The sequence below is a fragment of the Grampus griseus genome, assembly GCF_964374135.1.
Source record: "Grampus griseus genome assembly, chromosome: 12".
Taxonomy (NCBI): domain Eukaryota; kingdom Metazoa; phylum Chordata; class Mammalia; order Artiodactyla; family Delphinidae; genus Grampus; species Grampus griseus.
In genome coordinates this window covers 65350913-65370799 of record NC_139006.1, presented here as the reverse complement: position 1 = coordinate 65370799, position 19887 = coordinate 65350913, and the positions used below count along the sequence as shown (strand labels likewise).

Below are 19887 nucleotides of genomic sequence, written 5' to 3'. Positions count from 1 at the left end.
GACCCTTCCACTAAGGAGCTTCTTCTCTGCCTAAAAAAGATGAAATTAACTCCTCTGAAGTAACTGTTGGTGTTCAGGACTGTGCAGAGTTCAGCGCTTAGTTGTGCCTTACACGCTCAAAGTGCCACGTGCACCCTGGGGCTGGAGTCATCAGGAAGACTGTATGGACGAGCTGGGTGTCCAAAGAAGGGAGGACTGGGGCAGGCAGGGGGAGGCGGGAGGAAGTCAGAGTGAGCCCAGGCCTGGAGGAGGACGAGGGTGTCTCCTGGGACGCCGAGCCCTGCGCATTGGAACCAAGAGAGTGCCCGGGGAAGGTCAGCTCGCGGTCTTCAGTCACTTGGAAAATGCCTGCTGTTTCCCCACCACCAAGTGCCCGCTGAGCCCAGGCCACTGCAGGGCACCACCTGCCTCAGTGGACTCCTGGGCCCCTGGCCCACGTGCAACTCAGCGTAAGAGAGCAACGTGACCAGGGGCCAAGCAGGTCGTAGAGATGGGAGGACAGAGAGGGTGTGTCCCATGAAGAGATGTGAATCGAGGGCGGTCGACCCCAGGCCAGGTCCTTCCTGCAGAATTCCAGAATCCTGAGTGGGTCCAGCTGCTGGGAGAAGAGCATCTGGGGCTGTCCGGGAGCGTGGCAGACAAATGTGGTGAGAGGTTGCCTGCTGAGCCCTCCCGGGTCCTAGGAGTAAGGAAGCTGCCATCTGCATTTACCCAACAGGGCAAGTAGGCTGCCCGACTGCCCGGCCAGGTGTGCGCTGAAGCCAGTACAATCCGCAGGATCCCGGACTGAGTCTGGAGGGCCTCACCCCTGCCCTCCCTCCTCCCAGAGTGCAAGGAGCAAGAGGCCCTCGGCTTGTAGCCAGGCTTCAGAACAGCCAGAAAGAAATGGAAACACTTATTCCTCATCCCAAATATAAATGATTAATTCTAGTTCAGCTTAATTCTTTCTCCACGAAGACTCCCTGATTACCCCAGCCAACCTCAACATCTTTCCCTCCAGTTTCTTTCAGCATGTTTACCACCTTTATCACATACTGCCGTGTGGTTTATTTCTTCTGTACACTTCTCTCCTCTTCAAGTGCGGATGCTCTTAGAAAATCCAGACCACGTCTGACTTTTTATTCCAGTGTCCCACTCAGTATATGTGTAGGACATACACGTATACCCAGACATACACATACACATATACCCAGAATAAAAACTGGGTTTTCAGTGCTAGATGTAGCATTTTAGGGTGGGTGAGTTGTTGAAGTCATGGCTCATATCTCTAAAGACAGGAAGATAAAGTTCTTCATCTATATGATTAACTGGGCAGCTATCATGATAGTAGCTAACAACACGTGTGCCCTTATGTTCTGCCAGGCGCTGTTCTCACTGCTCTCATGGGCCATTACATTTCGTCTTCACACTAACCCTCTAAAAGGGATACTTCTATGATCCCCACTTGACAGATGAAGATACTGCCGTGCAAGTGTATGTTACTTGCCCCAAATCACACATGCAGCTATAAGTGATCACGTCATGATGCAAACCCAGGTCTGCGTGGCCTGAGACACTCCTCCTTTTAACTCTGGAGCCAAATAATGCTTGTGGTGCCGAGTGTATATGATTTGGCCATTGAATTAAGACAGATGCCCCTGTGTATGGAAATAATGAGGGAAGGTTCTGCAGAGGAAGCAGGAATGAGCCTTGGTGGGTGGACAGAATGTGGCGGGCAGAGAAGAGGAGTATCCCAGGTGCGAATAAGAATGCACAGAACTGAAGATGCTGAGATGGCTCGTGTGCTGCCAGTCACTGTTCCTTAGTCTGTGCTTGGCCCCTGACCTTGAGCTCCAGGGTGCCTGTGTAGGAGGGGGTTGGCTCTCCCCCTCCCCTGTTCCACTCCTTTGCCGTGTGGCACTCACTGCTTGTCTTGTGTTTTTCAGCTTTGACCCAAAGAGAGCAGTGCAGCAGCTCCGAGCGTGCGGGGTGTTGGAGACCATTCGGATCAGCGCAGCTGGCTACCCGTCCAGGTACCGCGGCCCCTGGAGCCTGGCTCCCCAGGGAACTCTCTTATGTGCTGTCCCCCAAGACAGAGCCTCCAGAAATGTTCCCCAACACTGAGGGCTCAAGCAGGGCACTGACAGACAAAAGAATTTCAGTTTGGGCTGAGAAATATGGATGTCAACGGTAACATCCTCCTGGACAGCTTTTCAGATTTCAACTTGGCATTGGTCTGGGTGTCAGGCTGGCTGGAGTTGCCAAGGGGATTTCTCCTGTGCCCAAGTCCTACCTTGTCCTCTTTACCTTTTGCTTGTTTGTTCTTTATTGTGGCAAAATACACTAACATTTACCATCTTGATCATTTTTAAGTGTACAGTTCAGTGGTACTAAGTCCATTCATACTTGTACAAGCATCAACACTGTTCATCCACAGAACTCTTCCATCTTGCAAAACTGAAACTACCCATTAAGCACTACTCACCATTGCCTCCGTTGGCAGCCAGATGCTACTTTCTGTCTCTGTGATTTTGATGACTCTACACTGATGATTCGTGTAAGTGGAATCATGCAGTACTTGTCTGTTAGTGCGTGGCCTATTTCACTTCTCATAATGTCTTTAAAATTCATCCGTGTTGTAGCATGTGTCAGAACTTCCTTTTCTAAGGCTGAATAATATTCCCTTATATGTAGAGACCACATTTTGTTTATCTATTCATCTGTCAATGGACCCCTTTGCCTTTTAATATAGAATCAGATATATGACGGAAAATGTCATTTCTTTGAGCTAAAAGACCGCTATCACGATCTGATTTGCATTGTGGATAGGCCGTTGGGCCACCCCAGTGTCTGTTAAGCTGTGCCAAGACCGTGGATCCCCTCTGCTGGACACTGGCCTGAAATAGGGGCGGGGTGCAGATAGCGCCCAACTAGCCCCCGTGAAATCACGTAAGCCAAACATCTTCTGCCAGGAACTGGAGCTGAACAGGGCACTGTAGCAACCCAGAGCCTGTGGTATTTTCCACAGGGACCCACCTGTCTGAAGAAGGTCCTCTAAGTGTCAGAAGGAGGAAGGAGCCAGAAATGGGGAGGAGGAGAGGCAGCCCAGCCCCCCTCCTGCCATCTCCACCTGGCACTTTCCCACTGCAGCTGAGGAGACATCCATATGCAGTGGTCAGTTACCCAGAAACAACTTAACCATCAACGGCTCCCAGATGTTGCACCTGGGAACGAAGTTGCTGATGGAATTAGGAATTTGCATTTGACCTGGAAGGTGCAAAGAACTGTCACTAATCTGCAGCACCCATGCAGCTTCTCAAAACCCAGCAGGTTCAAGCATTGCTCAGAATGATCTGCTCCAGCCGGAGGTAGAAGGCTGCTATTACTGTCTTTCACCCACATCTCTCTTCTTAGAAAACAGACAAGGAGTGTCCTGGGGCTCCATCTCATTTTTGGACCTTGGGGTCTGAACACATCTGGCTGACAACTCCACGATTCATGAGGTGGGCCGCACTTGCCCTTCTTAGGTGAAGGCTCTGTGCTCCTTCTTCCTGCCCTGCAGCGTCCACATCAGCCTTTTGATTTAGCGGAAGGGGCTCAGGCTGCGGGCACAGTGGCTCAATCTTGAGTTCAAGTATTGTAGCCTGGCTGATTGGATGGCCTTTCAGTGATGGTCCAAGCACAGGGTTCAGACCAGGCATAGTTTGTTCCACTTAAGAACTTGACAAGGACGCTAGGGAGCTGTCGAGCCACTGGTTTTCAAACCGTGTTCTACTGGCAGCCGGGCCCCACTCCGGCTCCTGGCTCTTCTATCTGCTGGGCTCCAGGAAAGGTTTCTTTAATCCCCCATCTTGAGTCCAGTGTCTCTCAAAACTGCATCACAACCCACTAGGGGGTCAGGAAAGCAATTTAATGGGCTGTGGCCAACATCTTGTTTGTTTAACGAAATAACTTCAGATGGAAAATAGAAGGTGGCAGTTTGCGGCAGAAAGTGTGTTGTGGCCTGAGCTCACTTTAGCTGTGCGTGCAGGTGTGGGTGCTTCCTGATTTAACATGCACCTTCACGAGGGAGGCCCCGAGAAGGAAGTGAGCTGCCCAGGGTCACCAGCCGGCTGTGCTCGGGCTGGACTAGAATCACCCTGCCCTGCTCTGCCGGGTGGTGGTTGGCAAACATCTTAACTGCTTACGTCAGTGAAGCGTTTCTTCACTCTTCTTCCAAACAGGAGGAGTGAGGGGGCAGGTAGGGTCCTGTGGGTTGGGCCCCGGCTGGAGGCCTGGTGTGGAGCTGCTCCCTGCCCTCTCCAGCTTGTAAATAAAAGACCAGACTGCGGAAGCGCGGCCTGGACTGGAGCCATCAGAACCTGGTGGTTGGGCCTTGGGCTTCGGTGTCAGGCCTAGATTTCAGTGTCAGCTCCCAGACTCCTAGGCTGGGTGACCACAGGCGAGTAAATTAATCTCTCTGAGCCTGGGTTCCCTCATTATTTAGTAGAATGATCATACTTACTTCATAGACTGTTGTGATAAATGAGGTAATGCATCTGAAGTCCTCAGCACAGTGCCAGGCACATAAGCATTTAATAACATATTTATTCCTCATCCAGATATGAGCGAGAAGCTGCATCCTTCTGGGGTAATTATCAGGGTAGGACATGTCTATATCAGACATTTCTAGCTTTGTTTTTGTGAAATCCTGATGTGCCTGGTCGCCTCAAAAGAGCATTCTGGAGTTCTCAAAACTCTCCAAGCAATTGAAAAGGTCAGTCTAAGAATTGTCTACGTCAAAACAGAGTAGAGCTGAGATGTCCCATGTTAAACTGTTGAGGGTCCCTGTGCAGAAAACTTAGGGATCATGGGTCCTCACAAGCATACCTGTGCTGTACAGTGCAGAGGTCTGGAGGTAAGCAGAGAAACCCAGGCGCTCATCTTTTTGTGTAACATATAATGGGTGCTAATGCTGGGCCTGTCCAATGGGAGGCGTGAACATTGGGACCCTCTGAAAATGAGATAGTCTAAGGCAGATGGAAGCTTGGGGACCCGTCTCAGTATACAAGGAGCCCCCTGTTTCGCCAAGAACTTTCTAACAGAATGAATTGTTTAATAGTAGGACAAATGACTTGCAGTGGGCATGACCCTCTTTTCTTGGAGAACGTCAAGGAAAGGCTAGAAGTCTTTGAGTCTGACATGCTGAACTGTAGACCATGCTTCAGGCAGAGGCCCCTGCTCATCTCTGTCACCTCCGATCCACCCATGGAGCTTCCTCGCAGCCTCACTGTGAAAGCAATCGGAGTGACAGCGTGTGCCACCCACTGGTTTTGCTGACACAGTACAAAACCATCTGTTTTGGAGGTGGAAGAGGAAGGGGAGAGCGTTTTACTCCTGTGGTTTCCCATGAGTTCTTGTAGCATGAGAAGGTTTTCTTGCCTTCATGGTATCCCTTTCTCCTGTTAATCTGTCCTTCCACAGCATGTCTCATCCTGTATCGAGCATCTAGCTCCATGCTGATTGCTCTGAGGGGATTCAGGATGTAAGGCATGGCCTCTGCCCACCAGGAGCTCACAGTCTAGGAGGAGTGAGTGCTACACGCCTAAAGCAGTTAGAGAACAACTGACTGTTGTAGGTGCAAGTTTAGGAGGAAACATGTCTTCATGGAGGAGGTAAGACGTGAGCTGGACCTTGAAGGGTGAGGAGTATTCGGATTGATGTGGAGGCAGCGGGAGGTTACGGCCAGTCAGGGCGCGGCGTGTGGTCCAGGTCTGGAAGGGGTGGTAGGTTGCTCTTCCTGTCCAGTGATGGGGGAGATCAGCTCAGTGCCTGTTCCCCCTGCTCAGTCCTCCAGTCTTAGCGTGCCAGGGTGTCATGCAGACAGCCCCTTCCTTGGCAGCCAAGAGAACGCATTCCCTCCGAGTCTTTCCATTCATATGGAGAACCACTTCTGCTGTTCATTCCACCTGGCTGCAGACAGAGTTGCCAGTGAAGTGGAGACGCCCACAGACTTGCTGGCCTCTTACGCGGCAGCTGATGGGTGTCTTTCCCTTCCTCCCTAATTGTTTCAGACTTATTCCCAGCAGATAATTACAAGGGCATCTTGCTTTTGTAATTGCAAAACACAGTTGGATGATGGAAAGGTATTGCAGGGAAGGAAAGAAAGCCTGGTATTTTCTGGTATCACAGAAGATGTTACTTAATGCTGTGATTTAAATGTTTGGGATTAGATCCAGAACACTGCGTTCCATATCCTCCTCCTGTTTGCTATCTTAGCAGATTTTGCTGAAGGGTCAAAGAGAGGATTTCCTCCCCAAACTGCCATTTGAAATACTAACTTTTGGAAAGAGGCACCATAGTGTTGTGCCACCTTTGTTAGGGTTGAGACGGAGTTGAATCCTCCATATTATTTCAGTTGGATCCTAACTTCTCCCCACCGCCAAGTCACAGCACCTCGGGTGGCATTTCTTTGGAAGGTGAGTGGTGAGAGGGAAGGGCTGCGGGGCAAACCGCCACACCTGGAGTCTCTGGCTCTGCACGTGGCCTGATTTTGGGTACCTGCCAGCCTTGGTAGCCACGTGGAGTGACCTCGCTGGTTGAAAACAAAATGCTGCCTAACTGCTTCATCCAGAAGCCTGGTGTGTGTCTGCTGTGTCTGGGGGTGAAGTGAGCGAGGTTTAACGGATACTGTGTGCCTGTCAAGGTGTTTGCCACTGAGGGAAACACACAGGTGTCACGTGTCCTTCCTCAGTGTAGAGGTGAGCAGTCGTTTTGTTGACCTGACTCGAGGAGCCTTCGTGGGACCAGAGGGTCATCACAAAAAGCCTTCAGCTTCCGTGGCTGCTGAGACGCATGCAGCCAGGTGATGCCACGTGCGTGAGCTCGTCAGGCAGCCGTAGCTTTGCACAGCTGTCTCCAAAGGAAACTTGAATGGCTTCTTTGATTACGGGGATTACAACTTATAACATTTGCCTACATTTCTCCTTCTGTGACCACAGGGCAGGTATCACTTTACAGGGAAGAACATGGCAAAGGGAAAGGGAACGCATGGTCCAGGGTGGCAGGGACGTGTGATGAAATGTCCAGAGGGCTCTTCCCCAAGGAGCCCGAGCCAAAAGCAGCCCTTTTCAGCTGGGATCTCAGGCCAGGTCCCTGCATCCAGCCTACCGATGCCCTGGGTGTGGAGCTCTTAGCCCTGTTCCGAAATTAATAGATGCCAGTGCCCACACAGTCCACCAAGCCAGAGAGGATGAAGGCAGAGTCGCTGGCCAGCCGCGGCCTCTGGCGCTCCCTCACCCCGGTCTCAGGCTTCAGTATACCTGTCTGTTTTTATCCTCCCTAAGAACTATGGCCCTCTGTGAGTCTGATTTAAAATGAAAATGTATCACTCAAGTTGAAATGCAACAGTGGCTAAGAAAAATGTCCATGATCACGTCCATAAAGCACCGTGATAAATGCGCTGTCCAGGAAGACAAGCTCGTCCCCCAGCACCTGACTCCCAGCCCCGCCCCCCAGGAGGTGTCTTACGCCTGTGCAGTCACCTGTCTCCCTCCTCGGGGGGCTTCAGAGCAGCTTTGTGTCCTGGAGAAATTGTGAAGCAAATTCCACTTAAGCAAAACAAGCGTGTGGAGGGGGTGGCGGAGAGGGGAGCTGCTTGAATATGCAGTATTTATATCCTAGGAAAAAAACTCACCGTAACTCTTCACTCTACCTCACAGTCACGTCAGAAAAACTCATTGGTGCTTTCCGAAAAGACTTCCACTCCTTCCCCAGCTTCACCCCCCTGCCCCATAGGGACTAAGTAGCATAGGATTGGAGAACTGGATGGAGGCTTGAGAACTTGCTTGGTTCACCTTCCTATTTAATCATGATTAAACAAACGGACACATAGTTACTCGCCTTGCTTTTAAAAATCCTACCGAGAAAGAAGAATGTAGAACTTATTTTGCAGCAAAATAATTTTTTATCTCGGCTCTTCCTGCCCTTAGTTCTGGCCCTTTCTCCCCTGAGCGCTGTGCTCATTTCCGGGCACCAGGGTCTGACACAGAGTTCTTGACCACGGCTGCACATCACAGTCACGTGGAAGCGTTCCCAGAAGCCAGGAGCCGCCTCAGACTCAGAGTCTGCCTTCGACAAGATTTCCCAGGTGATTTTTAGATGCATCCTGCCCTGCAGCTGTCGCCCAGAGGGAAGTGTTGGCCCCTGGTAAACCGCAGCCACTTGACTGACTGAGGGCAGTGCGAGACGCCTAGATTTGCCTCTGTCCTCACCTGGCGTCTCGGCTCCAGCATGGAGCCAGTGGGGAAGGCCTGTGTCTCCCTTCCCCTGCAGTAGGGCTTAGCGACCTTCAGACCCAGGGCCACCTTGGGGTCTCAGCCTGTGTTCCCCTGAGAGGCCCAGGACGTACGTGGGGGATAAAGGGAGAGGCAAATACGGGGTATCCGTGGCGGGGTGAGCACCCTGTCACCTTTGCACTGAGAACCCATGCATGAGTATCATCTTCCTATAAATTGGCCAATTCCGGATATTTCACCTAAATGGAATCACACATGTGATCAACATGTGGCCTTTTATGTCAGGTTTCTTACACTTAGGAGAATATTTTCAAGGTTCATCCATCTTGTAGCATGCATCAGAACGTTATTCCTTTATAATGCTAAAATAACACTATTTTATTGTAAGAATACACCACGTATTATTTTACCCATTCATCAGTTGATGGGCATTTGGATTTTTTTAAAATTTTTTAACATCTTTGTTAGAGTATAATTGTTTTACAATGGTGTGTCAGTTTCTGCTTTATAACAAAGTGCATCAGTTATACATATGTCCCCATATCTCTTCCCTCTTGCGTCTCCCTCCCTCCCACCATCCCTATCCCACTCCTCTAGGTGGTCACAAAGCACTGAGCTGATCTCCCTGTGCTATGCAGCTGCTTCCCACTAGCTATCTATTCTACATTTGGTAGTGTATATATGTCCATGCCACTCTCTCACTTTGTCCCAGCTTACCCTTCCCCCTCCCCATATCCTCAAGTCCATGCTCTAGTAGGTCTGTGTCTTTATTCCCATCTTGCCCCTAGGTTCTTCTGACCATTTTCTTTTTTTTCTCTTTCTGACTTACTTCACTCTGTATGACAGACTCTAGGTCCATCCACCTCACTACAAATAACTCAGTTTTGTTCCTTTTTATGGCTGAGTAATATTCCATTGTATATATGTGCCACATCTTCTTTATCCATTCATCTGTTGATGGACACTTAGGTTGCTTCCATGTCCTGGCTATTGTAAATAGAGCTGCAATGAACATTTTGGTACATGACTTTTTGAATTATGGTTTTCTCAGGGTATATGCCCAGTAGTTGGATTGCTGGGTCATATGGTAGTTCTATTTTTAGTTCTTTAAGGAACCTCCATACTGTTCTCCTTAGTGACTGTATCCATTTACATTCCCACAAACAGTGCAAGAGGGTTCCCTTTTCTCCACATCCACTCCAGCATTTATTGTGTCTAGATTTTTTGATGATGGCCATTCTGACTAGTGTGAGATGATACCTCATTGTGGTTTTGATTTGCATTTCTCTAATGATTAGTGATGTTGAGCATTCTTTCATGTGTTTGTTGGCAATCTGTATATCTTCTTTGGAGAAATGTCTGTTTAGGTCTTCTGCCCACTTTTCGATTGGGTTGTTTGTTTTTTTGATATTGAGCTGCATGAGCTGCTTTTATGTTTTGGAGATTAATCCTTTGTCAGTTGCTTCATTGGCAAATATTATCCCCCATTCTGAGGGTTGTCTTTTCATCTTGTTTATGGTTTCCCTTGCTGTGCAAAAGCTTTTAAGTTTCATTAGGTCCCATTTGTTATTTTTGTTTTTATTTCCATTTCTCTAGGGGGTGGGTCAAAAGGATCTTGCTGTGGTTTATGTCATAGAGTGTTCTTCTTATGTTTTCTTCTAAGAGTTTGATGGTGTCTGGCCTTACATTTAGGTCTTTAATCCATTTTGAGTTTATTTTTGTGTGTGGTGTTAGGGGGTGTTCTAATTTCATTCTTCTACATGTTGCTGTCCAGTTTTCCCAGCACCACGTATCGAAGAGTCTGTCTTTTCTCCACTGTATATTCTTGCCTCCTTTATCAAAGAGAAGGTGACCATATGTGTGTGGGTTTATCTCTGGGCTTTCTATCCTGTTCCATTGATCTATATTTCTGTTTTTGTGCCAATACCATACTGTCTTGATTACTGTAGCTTTATAGTATAGTCTGAAGTCAGGGAGCCTGATTCCTCCAGCTCCGTTTTTCTTTCTCAAGACTGTTTGGCTATTCGGGGTCTTTTGTGTTTCCATACAAATTCTGAAATTTTTCGTTCTAGTTCTGTGAAAAATGCCAGTGGTAGTTTGATAGGGATTGCATTGAATCTGTAGATTGCTTTGGGTAGTAGAGTCATTTTCACAATGTTGATTCTTCCAATCCAAGAACATGGTATATCACTCCGTCTATTAGTATCATCTTTAATTTCTTTCATCAGTGTCTTATAATTTTCTGCATACAGGTCTTTTGTCTCCTTAGGTAGGTTTATTCCTAGATATTTTTTAATTTTTGTTGCAATGGTAAATGGGAGTGCTTTCTTAATTTTACTTTCAGATTTTTCATCGTGTATAGGAATGCCAGAGATTTCTGTGAATTAATTTTGTATCCTGCTACTTTACCAAATTCATTGATTAGCTCTAGTAGTTTTCTGGTAGCATCTTTAGGATTCTCTATATATAGTATCATGTCATCTGCAAACAGTGACAACTTTACTTCTTCTTTTCCAGTTTGGATTCTTTTATTTCTTTTTCTTCTCTGATTGCTGTGGCTAAAACTTCCCAAACTATGTTGAATAATAGTGGTGAGAGTGGGCAACCTTGTCTTCTTCCTGATCTTTGTAGAAATGGTTTCAGTTTTTAACCATTGAGGACAATGTTGGCTGTGTGTTTTTCACATATGGCCTTTATTATATTGAGGAAAGTTCCCTCTATGCCTGCTTTCTGGAGGGTTTTTATCATAAATGGTTGTTGAATTTTGTCAAAAGCTTACTCTGCATTGATTGAGTTGATCATATGGTTTTTCTCCTTCAATTTGTGTAAATGGTGTATCACGTTGATTGATTTGCATATATTGAAGAATCCTTGCATTCCTGGGATAAACCCTACTTGATCATGGTGTATGATCCTTTTAATGTGCTGTTGGATTCTGTTTGCTAGTACTTTGTTGAGGATTTTTGCATCTATGTTCATCAGTGATATTGGCCTGTAGTTTTCTTTCTTTGTGACATCTTTGTCTGGTTTTGGTATCAGAGTGATGGTGGCCTTGTAGAATGAGTTTGGGAGAGTTCCTCCCTCTAATATATTTTGGAAGAGTTTGAGAAGGATAGGTGTTAGCTCTTCTCTAAATGTTTGATGGAATTCGCCTGTGAAGCCATGTGGTCCTGGGCTTTTGTTTGTTGGAAGATTTTTAATCACAGTTTCAATTTCAGTGCTTGTTATTGTCTGTTCATATTTTCTGTTTCTTCCTGGTTCATTCTCAGAAGGTTGTGCTTTTCTAAGAATTTGTCCATTTATTCCAGGTTGTCCATTTTATTGGCATAGAGTTGCTTGTAGTAATCTCTCATGATCCTTTGTATTTCTGCAGTGTCAGTTGTTACTTCTCCTTTTTCATTTCTAATTCTGTTGATTTGAGTCTTCTCCCTTTTTTTCTTGATGCGTCTGGCTAATGTTTTATCAATTTTGTTTATCTTCTCAAAGAACCAGCTTTTAGTTTTATTGATCTTTGCTACCGTTTCCTTCATTTCTTTTTCATTTATTTCTGTCTGATCTTTATGATTTCTTTCCTCCTGCTAACTTTGGGGGTTTTTTGTTCTTCTTTCTCTAATTGTTTTAGGTATAAGGTTAGGTTGTTTATTTGAGGTGTTTCTTATTTCTTAAGGTAGGCTTGTATAGCTATAAACTTCCCTCTTGGAACTGCTTTTGCTGCATCCCATAGCTTTTGGGTTGTTGTGTGTTCATTGTCATTTGTTTCTAGGTATTTTTGATTTCCTTTTTGATTTCTTCAGTGATCTCTTAGTTATTAAGTAGTGTGTTGTTTAGCCTCCATGTGTTTGTATTTCTTACAGTTTTTCCTGTAATTGATATCTAGTCTCGTAGCGTTGTGGTCGGAAAAGATACTTGATACAATTTCAATTTTCCTAAGTTTACGAAGGCTTGATTTGTGACCCAAGATATGATCTATCCTGGAGAATCTTCCATGAGCACTTGAGAAGAATGTGTATTCTGTTGTTTTTCGATGGAATGTCCTATAAGTATCAATTAAGTCCATCTTGTTTAATGTATCATTTAAAGCTTGTGTTTTTTATTTATTTTCATTTTGGATGATCTGTCCATTGGTGAAAGTGGGGTGTTAAAGTCCCCTACTGTGATTGTGTTACTGTCGACTTCCCCTTTTATGGCTGTTAGTATTTGCCTTATGTATTGAGCTGCTTCTTTGTTGGGTGCATAAGTATTTACAATTGTTATATCTTCTTCTTGGATCTATCCCTTGATCATTATGTAGTGTCCCTCTTTGTCTCTTGTAATAGTCTTTGTTTTAAAGTCTATTTTGTCTGATATGAGAATTGCTACTCCAGCTTTCTTTTGATTTCCATTTGCATGGAATATCTTTTTCCATCCCCTCACTTTCAGTCTGTATGTGTCCCTAGGTCTGAAATGGGTCTCTGGTAGACAGCATATATATGGGTCTTGTTTTTGTATGGACATTTGGATTATTTCCACTTCTTAACAAGTATGAATAATACTGCTCTGAATATTCATGCACATAGTTTTGTATGCATGTATATTTTATTTCTCCTATTTATACCTAGAGGTAGGATTGCTGGGTAATATGATAACTCTTTACTCTTCCAAGAAACTGCCAATGTTTTCCAGCATGGCTGCACCATTCTACATTCTCACCAGCAATGGATGGGGCTTCCCATATCTATACATTCTTGCCAACACTTATAATTGTCTGTCTTTTTTTGTTATAGCCATCCTAATGGGTGTCAAGTGGCATCCCACTGTGATTTGATTTGCATTTCTTTGATGATTAATGAAGTTGAGCATCTTTCCATGTACTTATTGGCCGTTCATATATCTTCTTTGGAGAAATGGTATGCAAATCACCTGCCCATTTTTTAATTGGGTTAGTTGTCTCTTTGGTGTTGAGTTGTAGGAGTTCTTTACTTATTCTAGATACTAGATCCTTATCAGATATATGCCTGGCAAATATTTTCTCGCAGTCTGTGGGGTGTCTTTTCACTTTCTTGATGGTGTCCTTTGAAGCATAAAAGCTTTTCATTTAGCAAGCGTCCAATGTATCTATTTTTTTCTCTGAGATTGTTTGCCCAATCCAAGGTCACAGAGATTTACACCTATGTTTTCTTCTAAGAGTTTTATAGGTTTAGGTTTTTAATCCATTTTGGGTTAATCTATGTATAATGTGAAGTAGAGGTCCAACCTCATCCTTTTGCATACAGATACCAGTTGTGCCAGCACCATTTGTCGAAAAGACCATATTGACTCTTGGTAGGCAAGATAAGGGGGTATCACCCCATTTTAGGATGACAAAACAGATCCCGTAAGAGTTAAGTGATCAGATTAAATCCTCACAGATAGCAAGGGTGGAGTCGTCATACCACACGGCCAGGGGTTAAGGATGCCTTCACTTGTGAGTCTCCTACAAAGTGCCCTCTCCTCAGACTTCGGTCTCTTGTGTTCCTTGGAAAATTTGGTCCATCCTTGATACAGTTCCAAGGAAAACTCCTGCATGCAACATCATTTATTTCTCCGCTAGGTTGTTTCCTCAAAAGAGAGAACAAGAGAAGAGTATGGTGCTTGGTGTCTATCATGAAAATTGTTTCTGCAACTCGTATCTAGACAGACTCTGTTGGTCCTGGTTAACGGGCATCTCAGCATGGCTAAACACCTCTGCCCCGCAAATGTCTGTTGGCCTGTGTGTGAAACACTGGAGGGGACCAGCCCCCCACCCCCGGCCCCTGGAGCTCACAGGCTCCTGAAGGTTCTCAAACTAGAAGAGAAGCATAACCCCTTATGTTCCGTGTCGGCATGACCAGGATCTTTGCCTAAGTTGAATGTCACAGGGCCGTGAGGTATGTCAAAGTACAGGTTAACCCACCTAATCCTGACCTGAAAAGCCCTGATGGATTCGTCACCTTTTTCTTAGGGGTCCTTGTGATAACCTGACATGCCATCTTCAGGGATTCCTCTTGTGGCCTGATGTCAGAGAAGCTGTGGGACTTAGCCTCATACTCTGGTCTTACTGGAGAGATTCAGAGCTTGTCTATACCAGCCAGTCCCCGCATGAGGAAGCCTGTCCAAGAGAAGGAAGCAAAGTGCGGCCACCTTGGCAGATCCACCCCATTGTACACACTGGTCCACTGGGGCCCTGCAGGCAGGCGTGTTCTGTGGGGCGTCCCCACGTGTAGATGTTAGGTACAGTATCAGGCTCCAGATGGGAACTCAGTCAAGCAAACATCCCCCCACTGCATGTGCTCCACCACACACTGTCTTGAGGCCTGAGGAGCTTGTAACGGGGAAGCACCTTTCCAGACTGGTGGGCTCTGCTGAACCCTTGACCTGGGGCAGCTCATCCACCATGCCTGCTCCCACTTCTTCCCAGGAGCCGTCACAGGTCCTGGGCTTTCCCCACACCCAGCTGTGACCGCTCTACCGGTTGGCATGCCTGCTCCCCAGCAGACCAGAGACACATAGGGTGAAGTAGGCCTCAATTTCGGAGAAAACACAATATTAAAGTCTGGGATATTCAGCCAGACCCTTGGCATGCGAGTCTGAATCCAGAGAGAACAGGGCTGAGTGAGTCCTGTCTCTGAGGCCCCTACGACTCCACATAGCCCAGGGTTGGGGCCACAGTTGAGGCCTGGAATACACTTAGGATGGGAGCTCTTCTCCCACTGCTAATATGGAATAGAATGGAAGAGCAGCTGGGCCCAGGGTGGGCTTAAAAGACACCCCCAGGCCATCGGCCACAGAGATGCCTGGGAGAGGGTGTCTCCAGGGCCACCCAACGAGGGGGGCACGGGACCGGAGGAAGCAGATCCACACTGCAGAGGCGGATGGCAGTCATGGTCCATTGTTCTTAAGGTTCCTTGGACTAGGACTGTGTTCTCTTATACACATTCCACACATGTTTGGGAACATTTTTGCATATCTTAATGAAGGGGTGGTGGGTAAGGGTGGAAAGATGCTCTGTGTCCTGGGGAACTGTCCCACACACTGAGGAAGTGTCTGCCCCAGAGCCATTCCTGCCCTCCTTGAGAAACTCTGGTAGAGAGAAAAGTTTAACACTGGGTTCCAGCCATTTTAAAGCTCAGAAAATACCGAGTTTTTAAGATGTAGTAAGTGACTGCAGGTAAAGATACCATGCATGATAGGCGCTGGGAGGTTTAAAAAAAGTATGGGAAGACGTATCCGAGCTTGGCCGGAGGCACAAATCCAGCAGAGAACCTAGCATGTACAAAAAAATATCCACAGTACAACGCAGAAAGCTCTGTGTCCCCCAGGGAAACGGGAATACTTCAAATGCTATGAGAGAGAGAGGTTTCGTGGTACGTAAGCTCCAGGGGAAACCTTGGGTACCTGTGGTGATAATAAGCGGTCTTCCCTAACTTTTACATGGGCACAGAAAACCTCCATCCAGATGTTCCGGCCAAAACAGAAAGTCTTGTTAAGAAATTCTACTTTTGGAAAAAGAATCACATATTCTATTTAGATTCCCGTGGAAGGTTTTCCTCTTACGGATGAGGGAGCCTTTCCTGTGAAGATTTCATTTCTAAGAGCACAGAGGTCCACAGAAAACGGAATCCACGTTTGATTCTGGGTCCTTTGGTGAAGGACACGTACCTGCCTGGACCCTGTTGTGGTACCCCATGAGGGAGCGCCCACCCAAGCCCTTCTCTGTGGAAGGGCTGCGCTCTGCAGCATCCTCCTCCCCCATGGGTGTCACCTTGATGCAGGCATCTGAGGAAGCCTTTCAGAGAAATGGGGCAGGGCTTGGATGGGAAGGGAGAGTCACTTAGGTCTTTAGGAAGCATAGCAGCTTTCCAAACCCTCCACATCCGTGAACTCACTGGCTACTGAAGTCCTGGGAGGTACTCGTGAGGTGGGTGATGTTCTCTCCACTTGCAGACAGGGGAGGTGAGGTGTCCAGTCTGTGACTTGCCTAAGGTCACACTGCCAGTCAGTGTCAGAGCGGGCTTCTCTGCTCCCGTCCTCCAAGTTTTTTCTGTATTGCGGTCACATCTCCCTACTCCCTCGTCATCTCCTGGAGCCTGTAACCTCCCAGAGTTATAGAACTGTCAACAGTAAGTGGTTTTCAAATTAGAAGCATTGAAGGTTTTTAGCCCAGTGAAACGCTGCTCTAATTATTTCCCCAGAGAAATTGCAAACTCATAGTGAGAAACCAGACAGATGAGGACATGGCTAACCGAACTGCAGGAGGTGGAAAGTGGCCTCAGAAAGCCACGCCGAAAGTGCTGAGCCACCTTGAAGGGAGAGCCCACACCCCGCTGGGCGGGCAGGAAGGAGTGCATGACCCGGGTGAAACACTGATGGTGGGCGTGGGGAGTAAGGACACTTTTCATTCTCTTGGATTCTTGCCCAGATCCATCTTGCCCCACGTGGAAGTATCAGCAAACGGAATGGTCTATGTTTAAAACTTGGGGGCTGGTGCAGAAAGAGCCTAGAAAAAATTCAACAGCCTTTGCATGTATTAAAAACAAAATGGGGCTTCCCTGGTGGCTCAGTGGTTGAGAGTCGGCCTGCCGATGCAGGGGACACGGATTCGTGTCCTGGTCCGGGAGGATCCCACATGCTGCGGAGCGGCTGGGCCCGTGAGCCATGGCCGCTGAGCCTGCGTGTCCGGAGCCTGTGCTCCGCAACAGGAGAGGCCACAACAGTGGAAGGCCCACGTACCGAAAAAAAAAAAAAATGCACGTCTAATTTGCAGCTTATCCATCCAGCTCTCTGTTCCTGGGCCGCCAGTATTAGGTCGGTCAGGGCTTCGGAGTTTTCTTGACATTTACTGTGCCTGACTGAAATCATTGAAGTAACGTTTAGCTGGGCAAATAATAAGTGTTTCCATTTTTAAAGCCTCCTGGTAGAGATTTCCAGTAATTAGGTGGGTTTGGTTCACGGTCCCAAAGGGCACAGAGCAGCAGAAACACTACCTGGGCCCGATCCCAGCACCCTCTGCCGCCCCCTCCCGAAGGGGGGAACCCACACATTGTGAGCCTGCGGAGCAGGGCCATGCGCACACCTGGTCAGCTCCGAGCAGAACAGATGCTGTCTTTCCCCTGTGACCTTGCATTTGTGACAGACAGGACACATTGAAAAGGTAAAGGGCATGGAAACAAAGTATATTAGTGGATGTCACGGTCTGGGGGGAGGGGAGAACAGGGAGTGACTGATACTAGGTGTCGGGTTTCGTTTGGGGGTGATGGAAATGTTCTGGAATTCAACATTGGGGATAGTTGCACGACTTTGTGAAGGTACTAAAAAACTATTGAATTGTATACTTTTAAAAAGGTACATCTTTACAGTATGTGTGTTATATCTCAAGCTGTTATTTAAAAAAAGGTAAGACACAAGCCATTTTATGTAGAGAAAAAAAAAGATGGAAAAAAAAGCCATTTTGTTATTTGCACCTTCTCTGACACCCATGGCTGTGTTAGAAGTCTTCCACCAAACCAGGCGAGTGTCTTCAAAGGCATGGAGAGGCTCTGAGCTCAGTCTGTTTTCCTTCTCGTCCCAGGGAGTGGAGATGGGTGGCCTGGGAGGGAGGGGGAACCCAAGGACCACACTGGCATGCGACTGTGGAGGGCAAGGGGAGCAGCTCGCAGTGGCCCCTGATATTCCACAGTACTCATTTCTTTGGATAAAATTTCTAAAGGATCCCTTTTAAAAGCGAATGTGCTCCAGGAGAAGGGATGCAATCCGTTTATTCTGCATTAATACTTTAGAATGAGGGAGATTGAGTAACTGGACAGTCGCTCAGCAAGGCCACAGGTGATGGTAAATGGTAACACACGATCTCAAGGCAGCACCTACATGATTTCCAAATGGGCACCGTGGACAGCATGTGGACCTCAAGACAGAGTGTGTGTGTAGCATCTCCTGATGCCTCCGAGGACTCGGAAGGAGTGGGGACAGATGGGCCGAATTCACCTTCAGAGGGACTTAGACTGCAAATTCAAAGTCTCCATAGAGTAGGATTGTGCTGCAACAGAACATGAGTTCCACGCAAAGGCTGTGAGCGTCCCCTGAAAACTGAGATGAGAAGCGAGGAGAATATGAGCGTCCGTGTGAACTGAGGTCACTTTCAGGAGAAAGGGTCAGAGCCCGCCTGGAAAATGACGTCTTTGGTCATTGAAAAGACTGCATTTGTTTAAGTAGAGATCTCCTCAGAGGCCAAGGGATAAACTCAAGGCTCTCTTAAAGATTTCCTTCCAGAATGTACCAGAACAGCACTTACTTAAAAGGTAGTGAAATTAGGGCTTCCCTGGTGGCGCAGTGGTTGAGAGTCCGCCTGCCGATGCAGGGGACACGGGTTCGTGCCCCGGTCTGGGAAGATCCCACATGCCGCAGAGGGGCTGGGCCCGTGAGCCATGGCCGCTGAGCCTGTGCGTCCGGAGCCTGTGCTCCGCAACAGGAGAGGCCACAACAGTGAGAGGCCCGCGTACCGCAAAAAAAAAAAAAAAAAAAAAAGGTAGTGAAATTATAAGTGCTCTTTATTTTATGTGCGTTGATGGACATTTTCTTTACAGTGGGCCTGCATTACTCTAATAAGCAGCGGGGGTGGTGTGGAATCATAAAGTCTACTTGCGGGAGAAAAATGGCTCCTTCTAAACTATACCAACATGTGTGAACAGTGTATCTCCAGGGGTTAGAATATGGCCTCTCTTTATTTGCTAACATATGCTTTCCTGCATTAGAAAGTTTTCAATGAGCTATATTAGTTTTAGTTTTATAAGAAGAAAAATCAAGCTGCATTCCAGGTAAGGCTCCCCCATTCCAGCAGCAGTGGAGTGGAGCTCCACGTTTTGGGGCAGAAACCCCCTCTGAGTGGTTCTGCCTCTGGTCAGCCCTCCCAGGGGAGCCTCCAATGCTTCCTTTTTCTTTCAGTCTTCCAGCCATGATTCTATAACTTAACTACACACTGAAATTCTCAGAAGGCATCAAGGGAGAACAGAATGCCCTGGAACGTGTTTTGCTGCTCTAAGAAGGGCTTTGTGCCAGGCGTATTGACCCCATGGGGCGCTGTCTGAGATCACCCATGGCGCTCGTGTGGCCGAGAGGCAGGATGTGTCCCCTGATGCACTGGTTTTCCCTCCAGGTGGGCCTACCATGACTTCTACAACCGGTATCGGGTGCTGGTCAAGAAGAAAGAGCTAGCCAACACAGACAAAAAGGCCATCTGCAAGTCCGTGCTGGAGAGCCTCATTAAGGTGAGTCGCGCACGGCCCGACTGCTGGGCGCCAGGGGAGGCTCAGCGCGGTGCCCTGGGATTAGGGGCGTGGGGGAGGTGTTAACTGCCTTTCTGGTCTTCACCCCTCGTATTGAAACTGTTCCTGAGATATTAATCCATTTGCCTGTGTCAGCAACTGTAAAGGAGAAGCCCCTTCACCTGCCTGGAGAACTTTCTAGCCTTTCCCACATCACAGCTCACATAGAAAATGAAATTGTTTATACAGCACGCTGGGGGTCACGATGAGGCTGCTCCTGGCTACAAGCTGCTGGCCGGGATCTCTGGCTTCCCCAAAGCCTGGGGCTCCACAGCGCAGCCTGCCGGCACCAGTGCACCCCCCCGGGGGCTCTGCTC

General features: G+C 47.4%; 1 protein-coding gene across 1 annotated transcript in view; it reads left to right on the top strand.

Annotated features, from left to right (window-relative positions):
• MYO5B (myosin VB) overlaps positions 1-19887 on the top strand; it is a gene marked incomplete at its 5' end in the record, with an annotated part of 386267 nt that overhangs the window by 300745 nt on the left and 65635 nt on the right. Inside the window, 2 exons of the mRNA XM_082667157.1 lie at positions 1926-2012; positions 19402-19513. Of these exons, the coding sequence (XP_082523283.1) occupies positions 1926-2012; positions 19402-19513 (199 nt within the window). The remainder of the gene's footprint in view (positions 1-1925; positions 2013-19401; positions 19514-19887) is intronic.